At 44.8% G+C, this 15,794-nt stretch overlaps 1 protein-coding gene across 1 annotated transcript in view; it reads right to left on the minus strand.

Annotated features, from left to right (window-relative positions):
- LOC105535906 (A disintegrin and metalloproteinase with thrombospondin motifs 17) overlaps positions 1-15,794 on the minus strand; it is a 231,163-nt gene that overhangs the window by 177,855 nt on the left and 37,514 nt on the right. The window contains exons 3-4 of the mRNA XM_011975158.1: positions 8,545-8,685; positions 5,965-6,115 (exon numbers count right to left, since the gene is read on the minus strand). Coding sequence (XP_011830548.1) covers positions 5,965-6,115; positions 8,545-8,685 — 292 coding nt within the window. The remainder of the gene's footprint in view (positions 1-5,964; positions 6,116-8,544; positions 8,686-15,794) is intronic.

The raw sequence follows: 15,794 nt of genomic DNA on the forward strand, positions 1-15,794 counted from the left end.
TCATTGGTAGCTTGATGGGGATGGCATTGAATCTATAAGTAACCTTGGGCAGTATGGCCATTTTCACGATATTGATTCTTCCTATCCATGAGCATGGTATGTTCTTCCATTTGTTTGTGTCCTCTTTTATTTCACTGAGCAGTGGTTTGTAGTTATCTTTTTAAAATAGATATCTTCCATGTTTCTACTTAATATGTTTAATCTTCTGCTACCTCAACCTGACATATCATCATAATTCCTGTTCTAATGTCCTTGACACAGGTAATTATCTCACCTGTGTCATTACTAGGTTGATTTTGATTGATTTATTTTCCCCCTCATTATGGTGGATATATTTTCCTGCTTCTTTGCGTGCCTGGAAGTTTTTTATTTGATGCTAGACATTGTGATTTTATTTTATTGAGTGATAAATAGTTTTGTACTTCTACAAATGTATCTGAGCTTTGTTCTAGGACTGGGTTAAATTACTTGGAAATAGTTTGATCCTTTGAGATGTTGGTTTTAAGCTTTATTATATGGGACCAGAGCAGCATTTAGCGTGGGGCTAATTTTCCATGTTACTGAAGGAAAACCCTCTTGTGCCCTACTTGATGACTGTGTGAGCTCCAGAGAGTCTTCCCTCTAACTCTTTTAGATGGTTCTTTTCCTGGCCTTGGGTAGTTTTTCACACACCTCTGCTGACCACTAAACTGAACATTCATAGGGGACTCTGCAGATTTCCCAGTTCTCTCTGCAGCTCTTTCTCCAGTGGTCCTCTGCCTTGTGAACTCTAGCTGCCTTAGCTTCCCTGTACAACCAGCTCTGTTTCCTCAACTCAGGAGGACTCAGAGCTGCTCTTCTGCAGCTCTCCCTCCCTGTGCCACTGCCTGGAGACTGCCCAGGCCATAGGACAGGATAATTACAGGGTTCACCTCACTTATTTCACATCTCTCAAGGATCACAGGTGTTTGCTGCTTGGAAATCATTGTTTCATAAATTTTACCTGTGTTTTTTTATTTGTTTCATAAGGAAAATAAATCTGGCCCTTGTTACACCCTCTTGGCTGAAAGCAAAAGTTGGGATGAGAAATTTAAAAGCAACGTTAGGACTGTGATCATTTCATTACATGATATCCATTTCAGTCCGCAAGGGCATGAAAGAGAAATAATGGCTATAAAAGTCAATTATGGCACTAGATTAAAAGGCCTTTCTGATTGGCTCCGGTGGGTCTCTGGCTGCATGAACAATACAAGTTTTAAATGATGCTTAATTTTCCATATCTCCCAGGAGTTCAATATAGAGAAATGCTTATTCTGGAGATGTACAGATAAATTAGCTCTGTCCCCTCACAGATGGGAATCGGTGTTATCCAGAAAGGTAGTAACACAGATATCAGCTCTCCCTATTGGACACCAACCTTATTGACAGACCCAGTTCCCTGTACTTGTCATGTATTAACTGACCAGAAGCCTGAGGATTTACTAATGAAGACTCTAAGGCATTGAGAGAGATGATCTCTAGGAACCAGCTGGCAAGTCACTCACTGCCAGACTCTTTGCACTACCTTGAATGGCTTCTTGTCCTTGGAAGAAGCCATGAAAATGGTTTACATGAACCCCTGCAAGAAAAATGACAAGGTCTTATGTGTTATGTTGGTGAACCAGAGGAAAAATGTGAAATCAGGCTTATAGAGTAATACATTGCACAGGGAGGTCTCTAACGGCTTCTTCCTCAAATCTGAGCTATTCCACAAGTTCATCAACAGCTGAGGAAGCCACATAAGGAAGGTTTAACAAATCTGCTGTTAGGGTCATGTCTGGGTCTCAGCACAACACATACTTAATGAGCACCTACTATGTGCCAGGTACTGCTCAAGGCAGTTCAGAAACACTGGTGAGCACAAGCAAAGATTGCTGCCCTGGAAGGGTTTATAATCTAGAAGAAGGAGATACAGGTATAGCTACAATCAAAAGGTGAGCTACAGAGTATATTAAAAGATGGTAAGTATCTGAAAGCAGGGCTTTCCTTTAATGAATTAGGAAATGTGAAAGCTGTACAGGTGGACAGGGGAGGGTATAGACTGTCATCTTAAAGAGGGTGGTCAGGGTAGGCCTCATTGAGAAGTTTATATTTAAAAACAAAACAAAAAACAAACAAAAAAAACACAGAATCAAAAAAGATGAGGGAATTAGTTATGCGGATACCTGGGAGAAGAGTGGCAGGGAGGAGGAAACAGCCAGCACGAAGCAAGTGTGTCCCTGCTCGGGTCCAAGAAGAACAGGAGAACCAGTACAGCTGGAACAGAGTAAGTGCAGGGGAGCATAGGGCAGGATGAGGCCCAGAAGGAAGAAGGGAGGGGGTACACACCCGCACCAACAAGGCAGCATTGCACGGAAGAATTGAGGGATAACAGCATATGTACGCTCTCCTGCCATACCCAACATCAACCACAGCACAGGCAAAACCTACACACAACCCTACAAAAGCAGGGAAGGTGCAGACTGTTGATAGAGCAGGGCCTGGAGCCCTGAAGTGTGGCACTGTCTTCACCTGGACTTGACTGATACATGTCCCAGGCCTAGGGCAGCATGCCCCAAGTCCTTGGTTCTCAAAGGGTTCACAGGGAAGCATCTGGTCTTCTGCATTTTCTTCCCCAAATGAGTATCGGTGTGTTGGAGAGAGTGAGTTCTAGATTTCTCTTCAAAGAATCAGTATGTCAGTATGTTCAGTTCTTTGTCCTCCATTTTAGTTTAACTGCCTCATAGTTTCCGTAAACAACCTTTTCCACCAGTTTTAATCAGTAGTTCACATCGGTTCCCCTGGTCACCTGCTTTGACCTGAGTCACCCCTGGTCACCTGCTCTAACCTAAGTCACCTTTAGTTTTTAGTTCCCTGTTTCTAACCGTCTTTCCTGCCAAACTGCTCACCTCGCCACTCTGGCTCATACCCTTGCTCTCTTTAAAATAGCCAATCGGAACTAGCTTAGACTGTGCGGTCCAACCCTAGCCAAAAGGGGAATGACACAGCAGTAGGGGCTACCTGCGACAGGAATAAGAACCCCTTCCCCTCCCTTGCTCAGGTGTATTCTTGCCATTGCTCCATCCATGAGTGACACTTTCTATCTTTTGCTGAGAAAATTCTTTGAGCACTCGTTCTTCTTTTCGGCACTGAGGAACAAGCATTTGTTTCTAACAATCGTGACATTTTCTCCAGTGTGCAGTCACTGCTACCCCACAGTCAGATTCCTCTAAAGCAAGTGTCACTAGCCTTGCAAGCAGGACAATCACCACTGACCAGCTGAGGCTGGTGGCCATCAAGGGGACTGTCATTCCATCACTCCCCTAAGAAATCCTTTCTGCTAGTTATTGGAGAGGAAAACACACATTCACATTTATTATATTGCTGGTGAAACTCTCAGGGCAAAAGCAAGCAGGAAAACATATTTTGCAGTTCCTTGGGAGCCCAGGAATAAATGTTCAGCTTCAATGTAACAGGCACATGGGAAGATCTCACTTGATATGCATTTGGATTTTGAGCTTCTAGGGAGAAAGGAGTCACAAAGCTGAGCGAATCATTGCTTGCTGCCCTCTAATTGAATTCCTCTAATGAAAAGATGATTCTGAAGGAAAATAAAATACCACATCCCCTGCCTCCTCTCTTTGGGGTCTGTCTTTGAATGCCAGTAGCTTTCCTTTCCTCCCTCAGTAACAGATATCCCTGGGCTTGCCTTCCAGCCCACCTCTTTCCAGCTGGGTGAGCCTGGCTTGTTTCCTAATCTCTCTTAGCTTCTATATTCTCATCTGTTAAAATGGGTTTAAAAGCCCTTGCCTTTGGGGTTGCAGTCGGGGTTGTGTGTGACAGTGCAAGGACAAAGTCCAGCCTGGGAGACTGTGAGTCCCCAGTATAAGTGTCTCCCTCCCTCTGTCCCTCCTCATCCAATGGGGATGCAAGTGCTTGGCTCCTAGAAGGGAAAACAGCTCCAGTTCTCAGGCAGCAGGCAGTCTCTGCCCAGCCCCCACCCCACTTAATCCTGCTCTGTAGAACCAGCTCAGCCTGGCCTGCTACACCTCACTGGTGGAGGACTCCAGAGTGGGCAGAGTGAGCACTCTGTCCCTTGGCTCAGCTGGGCACTATCCACTTCCCCACTCCCGGTGTCTGGGGCCCGTTTCTCTGCGTGACGTCCTCCCTGGTTATCCCATCCACACAATCTCATGCTGTCTCCATATCATCAAGGGACTCCCTGAAACCTGCTCTTTCCTGGTATCTCTGTAGCATCCATGCACTGTAGGGACTGAAGAGGCAGACAGGATGCCTCTTGGCAGGCACTGTGTATGTGCATGAGAGCCTTCACGCTGAAGCCACACAGTGGCTGATGGTGAGTTTGGACACTGCTGCAGGATGCTGGGGACAATCACATCCTAGGGCTCATCACATCTCCCCATGAAGGTGTCCTTCAACCTTGCTTCTTGGGGTGGGAGGTACAGGCATCCAGTGGGAGGTTGACATGGGTGACAGCTTCCCATTAGTCTCTGGAGGGGACCCTTGCAGGCATGCTCCCCAGGGGAATGGCAGGGCAGAATCAGCACTACAGTGTGGATAAACGTCCTTTGGGGAAACAGCCAGCAGGAGGCAACAGCCTGGTTTTAAGGAGCTGCCCTTTTTTGCGACCCCAAAGATGGCAGGCAATGCCCCACCTGTAGGTTGTGCCCCAATTTCCTAAACTAACTTATACTTAGACAGGAAGCACTCAAGAGGCAGCATCTGTCTCCAGGAGTTCGGGCTAACAGGCACTAGGACCACATTCTGGAGGCAGCCTGCATGTATGTGTGTGCCTTGGTGCTGCTCCCAAGTGCTTCCTCCAGGAACCTGCCCAGCCATCCACACATCCTCCTTGGAACCAGGTGTGCTTCTGAATGCCAGTGCTGGGACAGCCCTTCCTCAGGCTGACCACCTGCTGCCTAGCTGCTGAGTTCCTCATACCCCTAGCTGGCTCCCCTATTTCTGTCCTCTCTCTCTACAGGATGGTGCAGGCTCTGCTCCCCTAGTCCTGTCACTGCCAGGGCCAGGTGGACCACAGGCTCCTGGCCTTCCCCTGTGGCCAGGGCCTTCCCTGTCTGCTACACAGATGGCCACAGGCATGGAGACTGTCCTGCCCTGGGTACCCACATGCCCCTCTTGGCACCCCCCACCCATAAAACCAGTCAAGCCACGGACCTTGGTGTGTGCATCATGGTGAAAAAGTGGGCACTCAGGGGTGAATGAGACTTGAGGTCAAATCCTCGCTCTACTACCTACCAACCAAGCCATTTTGAATGTTTGCTTACTTTGACTCGGTGTTGTCATCTGGAAACCATGGGCAGGATCTCGGGAGCTATGGTGATGACTAATTGGGATCATACATGTTGGAAGCGTTAGTACCAAACACATAGGTAATGTTCAATAAGCGGTAACTATTTAATGGGGTTATTATCATATAATCAATTTATTACTTGTTAGATTTTCCCAATTTGATATGCTCAAATGTTTAATAGTTTTAACCCTCTTGTTTATCCATGCGGGGTTTGAAGTCAGGTGACAGTGTCCTACGTCTCTAGTGTCCTAAGTGTTCCATATTAAAATGTTAGGCTACCGGAGTCAGTGGTAACCCTGAAGCATTCCCCTGCAAAAGTGCCCGTGTGGGGGACTGTGTGTAGACATGTGCCTGCAATTGCATGTGTAGGTGTGTATGTGCGTATGGCTATATGGGGTGCACATGTGCAAATGCCTGTGAGGGTGTGTTTATGCATGTCTCTGTATGCGAACGTGTGTGTGCATATATATGTATATGTGTGCCGAACATGTGTGTGCATACATGTATACGTGTGCTTGTGTGTGTATGTGCATGTGCTGAGTGTGAATGCCCATGTCCTCCAGCAGAAGCCAGAACTGCTGCGGGAGGGCTGGACCCATGCTCTGTCCCGAGCCAGTCCTCCCAGGGCTGCTTACCTCCATGTTTCTGCAGAAGGTGGCGTTGGTGCCAAACAGGATCTGGCACTGCTCGTTGGCACTGTAGTGCATGCCTGGCAGCTTGTGCGGGAGGCGTACCGTGTGCTGGCTTCTGGGGTCCGTGACTTGCAAGCAGGTGCTGACTTTTGACCTGAAACAGCCGAGAGGCAAGTTGACTTGCAAATGTGCTGCCTAGGTTTTTGTTTTGTTTTTGTTTTGTTTTATTTTGAGTTTTCAGTCACTGAGAAGGAGGCACCTCTACGTTCTTTATGGAAAAAGGATGCAAGCACTGGACACACGGACTGCGCTTTTTTGCTGTGCATTCCTTTTTCTACATGGCCAAATGTGAATCTTCGTTCTGAAGGCAATAAGAACCTGGAGACTCGGGAGGGGCATAGAAATGACATCCACGAGGCTGATGGACTTTTATTGGGGAGTTTGAAAGCTTTCTTTGATGAAAATGATTTTGGAATAGATTATCATATCTTCTTAGACTATGGCTTTGAGCAAATACTATCATGAATAAAGAACAAGTTAGACTTGTTTTACTTTAAATAAAATCAAAGTGCTTATTTCCGACTCTTCAGGTTCTCTTCGAGTGCTTGTGGGGCCTCGGTGTTTCACTTGACCACACTGTCCCTGAAAGCAACTGGCAACACCTGCCAAGGACTTCAGGATTTCAACTGGGGTAGGAGCATTAATTTACAATGAGAGGTGCATCTCTAAAAGAGTGAACTGGGGGCTGGGTTCGTAGGCTCACGCCAATAATCCCAGCACTTTGGGAGGCTGAGGTGGGTGGATCACTTGTGGTCAGGAGTTCGAGACCAGCCTGGCCAATATGGGGAAACTCCCGTCTCTACTAAAAACACAAAAATTAGCCAGGCATGGTTGTAGTCCCACCTGTAGTCCCAGCTACTTGGAAGGCTGAAGCAGGAGAACTGCTTGAACTCCGGAGACTGAGGTTGCAGTGAGCCAAGACTGCGCCACTGAACTCCAGCCTGGGTGAGAGAGTGAGACTCTGACTCATAAATAAATAAATGAATAAGTGAACTAGGGATTGCGAGGCTCTGGCTCTAAAGGAGGTTACTTACTACAATGCTTTTATTTCTCAATTTCTAAAGGCAGATGGTTTAAGGCAGAAAACCCAGCCACTTGCCAACATTATTAAGGAAAAAGTTGCATGAACACGAGACACACAGACTGATCCTGGTTTACTTCTTCTGGGCTCAGACACACAATACTTCTCACCAGTGGGACCAGTGCTATGTACGTGAGCAAATAAAAACACCCCATCTTGGCCAGGTGCGGTAGCTCACACATATAATCCCAGCACTTTGGGAGGCTGAGGCAGGAAGATCACCTGGGATCAGGAGTTCAAGACCAGCCTGGCCAACATGGCAAAACCTCATCTCTACTAAAAATACAAAAATTAGCTGGGTGTGATGGCGCATGCCTATAATCCCAGCTACTGGGGAGGCTGAGGCAGGAGAATCGCTTGAACCCGGGAGGCAGAGGTTGTAGCGAGCCAAGATCGCGCCACTGCATTCCAGCCTGGGAGACAGAGTGAGACTCCATCTCAAAAAACAAACAAACAAACAAATAAACCAACCAACCAACCCACTCCATCTTGTCACCATGACCCTTGTGGGTAAAGCGAAATAACATCGAGGGACTGACAGCATTTCTTAAGATCTGTGGTATCAAATACTCAGTGGGAAGTGGACTACGTTAAAAGTAATGAGTGCATTTTTAAGCTGGTTTACCACTGAACAATATCCCCATCAACAGGGAACGTCATGAAAAAAGACCTGGGATGGCCCCTTTGCCACTACATCCTGAATTCACCGGGTACTTGAACGTGTTACTGGACTGAGAAGCTCCATCTGCAGGTGAGACTCGCCGACTCACTGCTGTCTCCCAGGGTGCCTGAATTAATACGGCTAAGTAGTTCAGTGACCAGGGTCTGCACAGTCACTCTGTAAATTCAACCCTGAGGTCTTGACACTAAGGGACCCGCCCCATCCATGGGTATAAACTGTTTGACAAAGGTCTGAAACCAGATGGCCGATTCTTCCACAGAAATCTGAGAATGGAAGGGTGCAGACACCTTCTGGGAAGAAAGTAGCAGTGAGATAAACACAGCCCTCCCCTCCCCAGAGGTGAGGAAGGTCAGCAAACCCACCCCGCAACCCCCAGCAAATTCACTCCCTCTAGGGAAGCGGCCTCCGTCTCCACACCAGGAAATGCTCCATTCTGCAGCAGCCCAGGGGCGCCCCAAGGTGGTGACCACTGCAGAGGAACCAAACGGTTTCTTTTCAAGACAGGGTAACTATGCTGATATTTCAATCGATTGGCAATTATGTAATGATCACCCACTGTGTGCCCGTCGCTGGAGCAGATGCGCACGCGGGAGATGTTCTTGCCATTGTAGGACACTCTGCGCTGACTGCCTCTTGAGGCTAGATGCAAATCCCAAAAGAGAGTCGTTTCTCCACTTCACACTTGCTGAGACTCCAATACTTTTGTCTTTTGGAAGTACTTCTGATTGCATTCATCCTATAGAATAATTCCAGGACTTACTTGAGGAAGTTTTCAAGGTCATCTCGGCTGCAGGAGGACCAAGAGAGGTCACTTGGGTTCCGGCCTTTCACCCACTCTCCCGACATGATGTGGGACCTGCCAGCGCAGGATGAGTGGTCATCATCGTGGTTCATGCCCAAGCTGTCCAAGAAGGAGAAGGAAAGAGGGATGCTTATGCTACAGGCTTCTCATTTCCAGTTCCAGGTGCAAGCGGACCATGCTAAGCTAAATCAACTCTTAAAAACAAGAACTGACATAAGGTGTAAGTGGTTCTCACAGAGCAGACCCACAGTCATGTGTTTTCAGAGAAATAGAAGGCAAGGATTTGTTTATTTAGTGAATGAAGATAAATTGAGCAAATGACAGACACTAATAGCATTCACCAAATAACAATAAATCAATGAAGTATATTAACTCTGATAATTAACTGTGACATGATAATTCTTAAACTCTAAGCTTCTGATGGTTAGACTTGTTTTCTTACATTAAATATTCCAATGTTCATGGTTTAGGTGTTTCTGTTCCTTAGAGATAATTCACTGTGCTAAGAGGAATCACTGGGTACCATCCTAAATATTGACTTATAGAATGTTCTGAATCTAAGCCTTCAAACTCATTACAAAGTATGGCTTTTCTATCTTTCGCTTCTAACAAGATCACAGCTGTCACCTTCCCTATTCAGCTATACCTGAGAGATACCAGGATGCCTGTCTCAACCTGGAGGGCTGATTACACTGTGCACTGAACTGTGATCTTAGCTTATACACTTGCCCTCACTGGGGTAAGCCAAGACATGCAGCACACAAGATCCAGTGGCCCACAGTTCACTGACCCAGAGTTCCTTATGACCCAACTTGTATAAGGATGACCATCTTTCAACAATCTCAGTACAACAACAACAAAAAAGAACACATACTTTCCTTCATTCAAAAATATTAGATACTCTCCAAGTGCCAGGTAACGGACCACAAGGAAAAGACCTCAAATCACTGCCAGCTTCGGAGAAGAGATAAACACTGACAGAGATAATGATAAAAGAGGTTTCTAAATTCTGCTCTAGAGCCACATTTTCCTAGTTTGCTCATAGATGTCTGACCGTCTTCCGTCAACTCCCCTGCTTGGTGCTTCATGGTGGTGTTCTTCCCAAGAGAAACCCATCCTGTCTTCTCCTCTGCACGCCTGCAGGCCACCCCCACACCCCTTTGCCTACAGAGATGCTCCCCTGGCCAACTCCCAAGTGGAGTTGGATCAGCTAAAGTCACTCATGTCATTTGGAGGATCTGCTGCCTGGCGCTCATGTGTTCTGGAACTTTGGGCTAGCGGGTCCCTCTCTGATCACCCATATGTGACTGCCCCCATCAGTGGAGGGGCGGCATCCGTACCAATCTTCAATTTTATTTATTCTTAAACCTACTGATGCCAGTGATACTTGTTATTTCAATTCATACATGTGGTTACATGTTGGGTTAACCAACGAAATATACGGACAAACACCAAGTTGTTGTTCTCATGAAAACAGATTTAGCCAGTAGCTAAGACAGACTGCCATCCAACTGGGTGTGGGCAAGACAACTGTGAAATATGAGGAATAAATCATAAAAATCTGCTCCCAGGCTGCTTCACAAGTCTTTTATAATCCTTTCTATGTGTACACACACACACACACACACACACACACACACAAAACACATATATTAAAGAAACTGGATTCAAACTCTCATTATAGGCATGCTTTGTGTGAGGAAGGTGTATTAGTCCATTTTCACACTGCTATAAAGATACTACCTGAGACTGGGCAATTCATAAAGGAAAGAGGTTTAATTGACTTGCAGTTCTGCCAGGGAGACCTCAAAACTTACAATCATGGCAGAAGGTGAAGGGGAAGCAAGGACCTTCTTCACATGGCGGCAGGAGAGAGAAGCACAAGCAGGGAAAATGCCAGATGCTTATAAACCCATCAGATCTTGTGAGAACTCCCTCACTATCACAAGAACAGCATAGAGGAAACCACCCTCACGACCCAATCACCTCCCACCTCGTCCCTCCCTCGACACATGGGATTATGCGGATTACAATTCAAAATGAGATTTGAGTGGGGACACAGCTAAACCATATCAGAAGGTGACATGGAAATCCAATTGGCAGATACCCTTCCTCAAAGAGGAGGCTTCCCCTCTGTATTACAAAATTGATGAAAAAAGCTAATGTTTTTATAGCTTAAGTTAAAACAAAATGTCTAAGGCACCTACGTATAATGTGTTGATTATTTCTCCACTTGAATCAATTTTTTGCCTAATTGGTCAAGTGACCAACTATGGTCATGTCTGAAAAGGGAGTGTCTGCATCACCACCTAGGTATGGATGGCCACAGTTTTGCTTGGTCCAGGCCTCTGTCAACCTCAGACCCTCCTGACTGGAGGCCCACAGGCTCTTCCAACTCACCCTATTTTCTCAGGGCAGCAGTAACTGGTGCAAAGCAAGCATTTGATAAACACATTTATTGAATGAATTATCTGTTTAATAGTGAAGAAAGTGCCAAAAAATACTGGAGAACTCATATCCATGACAAGTGTATTGATTGGGCATGGTGGCAGACTGCTTGGCAGAACAGCAAAAGCCACCTCCCATTAGATTCAGTCTCGTCCTCCTGCCTCAGTGTCAGGTATCCATCCAATTAGGGTTAAAGGAAGACTGAAGAAATTATCAGACAAATCTGGCCAGTGAGAATAGTTTAGCCATATTCTTTTTTTTTTTTTTTTTTTGAGATGGAGTCTTGCTCAGCCGCCCAGGCTGAAGTGCAATGGCGCAATCTCGGATCACTGCAACCTCTGCCTCCTGGGTTCAAGTGATTCTCCTGCCTCAGCCTCCTGAGTAGCTGGGACTAGAGGCACGCACCAGCACGCCCGGCTAATTTTTGCATTTTTAGTAGAGACAGGGTTTCACCATGTTGGCCAGGATGATCTCAACCTCTTGACCTCATGATCCACCTGCCTTGGCCTCCCAAAGTGTTGGGATTACAGGCGTGAGCCACTGCTTAATGGTCACTTGGTTGAATAAAGAGAGTTCTATTTTTTCAATGCAATTACTCAGCTTTTTACTTCACTTTTGGATGAGCAACAGAACATGTTTATTTATATACAAGTGCATGAGAAAGCAATCTCCAGCTTTAAAAAATTCTGTTACAAATAAAAAAATTTTAAAAATATATTCATCCTTGGCACCAAAAAAATTATTTTTACTTTCACTGTCAGTATGAATTCTTTCTTTTTTTGAGGTTCATTTTCTTTAACTGTATTTTATGGTGGAAAAAGCACTTCACATGAGAGCTGCCTTCTGAAGTTTTTAAGCTTACAATACAGTATTGTTGGCTACAATTGCAATACTGTACAGCAGCTCTCTTGAGCTCCACTGAAACTCGATGCCCACTGATTAGCAGCTCCCCCTTCCTCCTCCCTCCAGCCCCTGGCAATACAAGCCCACTCGTTGATTCTATGAATTTGACTATTTTAGATGCCTTATATAAGTGGAATCCTGCAGTATTTTTCTTTCTGTGACTAGCTTATTTCATTTAGCATAAAATAAGGGGTTAAGTTTTAAAATATATAAGAAACTCCTACAACTCTATAGCAAAAAAACTAACAACCCAGTTAAAAGTGGGCTCAAGAATTGAGAAGACATTTCTGTAAAGAAGACATACAAATGGCCAGCAGGTACATGAAAAGATGCCCAATGTCACTAATCATCAGAGAAACACAAATCAAAACCCCGATGAGATACCACCTTACACCTCTCACAATGTTTACTACGAAAATACAAAAAACATGACAGATGTCTGCAAGAACGTAGAGAAATTAAAACCCCTGCGTGGCATTGGTTAGAATGCAAAATTGTACAGATGCTATGAAAAAACAGTATGGAGGTTCCTCAAAAATTAAAAATAAAACTACTGTATGATCCAACAATTCTATTTCGAAATATTTATACAAAAGAATTGAAACCAGAATCTCCAAGAGACATCACTCCCATGTTCAATTACAGCATTATTCACAATAGCCAAGATATGAACACAACCTAAATAGCCATTGATAGATGGATAAATAAAATGCAGTCTATGCATAGAATGAAATATTCAGTCTTAAAAAAGGAAATTCTGCAATATGCAACAACATGGATGAACCTTGCGGACATTATGTTAGGTGAAATCGGTTTTTAATTTTCTTCTACCTGGTAGCTTTTTCTTTCTCTATTTCATGTTAACTGTTGAAGGAACTGACTGGTTTTTCAAGTACACTTAGCAAAGGACATCAAAAGTCAACTATCTTAAATTTGACTTAGGGTTTGTCTTTCTTTAAATAAAACTGTTGAGAGAGTTCTTAAATGAGTAGGTCTTCTGAAAGTTTTGATGGATTTCAATGAACTATGCCGAATGTACAGAGGTTACAGAAATAAAATGTCTCACGAAAAAAGTGGCTCCAGCTGCCATCTCATGGTGTATCCATTGCATGTGGACCAGGTCAAATTGCTATCTGCAGCCTTGGCAGGCATGGTCCTTATCAGCATTAACAATGTCTCTTCATAAGGGTCACAACTCACAGACCCTGGTATCCTAGTCTGAGTCACACAGACCATAGTCTCTACTTGGAACATGATCTTGCACTTGGAAGCAATGAGGCAAATGCAAGGCCTTCATTGTATCAATGACGTGAAACATTCAGGAATGTAAGCCTAAGAGAAAGGAACGTTTTGTCTCTTTAAGGAACGTGCATGGTTTCAGGAAGGCACAGGTTCTGGAATCATGAGCTGGGTTCCCGGGGAAAATCATCTGGGAACCTACACAGAGGTTCCATTTGCCTGGGTCACTGCCCCTCAAATATCCTACTCAGAAAACCCGTTTCTCCTGGAACAGCCCCCAAGTAAAGAGGGTGTCATTAGCTGCAGCGTCAAACGTTACAAAATTTGCATATTCACCAAACAGATACAGCGTTATCTTACTTTGAGAAATATTCAAGTCCCTTAAGAAAACAACTCTCCCTGTAGGCATTCTCTAAAACCTCTTTCCCTACCTTGACCTGGATCAGAGGCATCTCCCACCTCAGGTAATAAGAACTTTTCAAACCTAGGGCACAAGTCGATGGAGGATCAACACATGAATTAATTATTCTAACTGTGCACCTGGACAAGCTGCTCCCATCCTCCTTGGCTGGGATCTCCCAGGCAGCTACTAGAAGGGTTTTCCAAACATCGATGTTGCTCAGAAAACCACAATGGGAGGAGACCCAAGCTCTGGGAGGATGGTCTCACCATTTAAGGAAGAAAATTTCATGAGTTTTCTCAGTGGTCAACTTGGTTATCAAATGAAAGGGGCTCCTTCTTCCCACAGGGCCTCTTCTCCTGGCCAGAGAACCTGGTGATTCAGGAGACACACAGGATGGTTACAAAAGTGCTCAGAAAAGATGGCTGTGCTGTTGGCAACTCCATATTCCTCACAGGGATCTGGCCGACCGGAGCACACTGTGTCCCATGAGCATTTCACTCTGCCAGCCCAAGAGGACTTCCCCAAGGAATGTTCCAGACAGCAAAATCAGCCGAGTGGGATTCTTGGGTTTCTGGAGCTTGTCTCTAATATAGATCAAGCTTGATCTGCTCTAAAATGTTTAAATGCTAACTAAGTGGCTCATCACTTTACAGTTTGATTAACTAGCATTGGACTGGGAGGAGTCTTGATACCTGAGGTTGACATCAACTACTGTCTAGGCTATTTTTAGTTTAAATTAAAGATTACTTTGACTGAGAAACTCATGTTATTTTAAGTTTATGTCCCAGGGTATTTATTATTTCTGGCAACATTATATTTAACGAAAATGTGTGGTGTTAAGTACGCCCAGTAATTTTAACTTTCAGTGACTGTGGGGCTGAGGGCACAGATGGGTCTTGTGTCTCACATGGCCCAGCTTTATCAGACGCAGTCATGGCTTCATGGCCTTGAGTTGATTTTATCTTAAAATAACATGCTGCTCTTTATTTGTTTTGGGAGACACAAAGCACACCATGCGGCGAGTTCTGAGAGGGTTCCCACAGTGCTCGACCCCTCCTGGTTTCTGAATCTCACAGGAGATGAGCAGGTGTTCTAGACTTGGGATATCTGCCACTCTGGAAGTCTCAGCTTTACCTGGCTCTGAGCCTACCTGTCTCTCAGAAGCTTTGGGATTTTGATGTCAGGTGTAGGAGTCAGGTCCAGCCTTACCTCAAAGCAGTCTTGGCTGAGTTTGTGGAATGAATGCCTGGAGTGGGATGAAGAGCCTGGGCTCCCATGAACATAGCTTCTCCATGGAAGGCTGGCTCCAGCCCTACTTCCATAGCCCTGTGGGGACACTGCCTGGCGATTCCTATTCAATAGATGTTTATTGACATTGCAGTAACTGGAATGGCCCACGGCAGTTTCTAAGAAATAGTGGACAGATGTGTATTCGTTATTGCTAATCAACATAACAATAATTAACAGGCCAGCTCTGCACTAGAGGGGAAATTCTCCAGTCAGTACCTCTTGCCAAGGACCAGATTGTGCCCCCAGTCTTGGGCTACTCTGAAACGCTAGCTACAGGATTAAATGCCACTAGGGGATAACACGCTGCACTCATTTATAGGTCAAAGAACAGTGTCAGTTCCCATGATCATCAATAACCCCACTTACGGAGAACAAAACAAATAGGCAGCAATAGCAGCAAAAGCCTCTCACTGTGGAGAAGGTACTTGTGTTTTGTACAGAAAAAAGAGCCCACCAGTTTTCAAGGATTCAGCAACAAGGCAAACACCAGAGTAGATTGGGGGTCGCCATAGATTTAGCTATACTTCAAATGCATGTAGTACCATGTCATCCCAAAACAGTACAAAATTCGGAATCACCAATGGGTAAATAATGACCAACACAGTGTTGGTGTTCAGTGTGTTTTTCTAGAATAGACACCATCATAGCAGGTAAATATGGATAATACTCATACAATATACACAGCCTCTCTAAGCTAACCAGAGTACTGAAATGACAAGCAAATACTCAATTCTTGAATTTACATACATGGGATTCTGACATAAGGTGTATGAGTCGGGTACAGCCTTCACTCAAAGCAGCCTTGCCTGGGTTTGTGTAGACGTATATATGTATATATAAGTGTAGGTATATACCTGTCCTATATACCTATGTATAACTACATATAGGTATATATACACCTATGTATAACTACATATAGGTATAT

Source organism: Mandrillus leucophaeus, unplaced genomic scaffold (genome assembly GCF_000951045.1).
Source record: "Mandrillus leucophaeus isolate KB7577 unplaced genomic scaffold, Mleu.le_1.0 Scaffold1511, whole genome shotgun sequence".
Lineage (NCBI taxonomy): Eukaryota > Metazoa > Chordata > Mammalia > Primates > Cercopithecidae > Mandrillus > Mandrillus leucophaeus.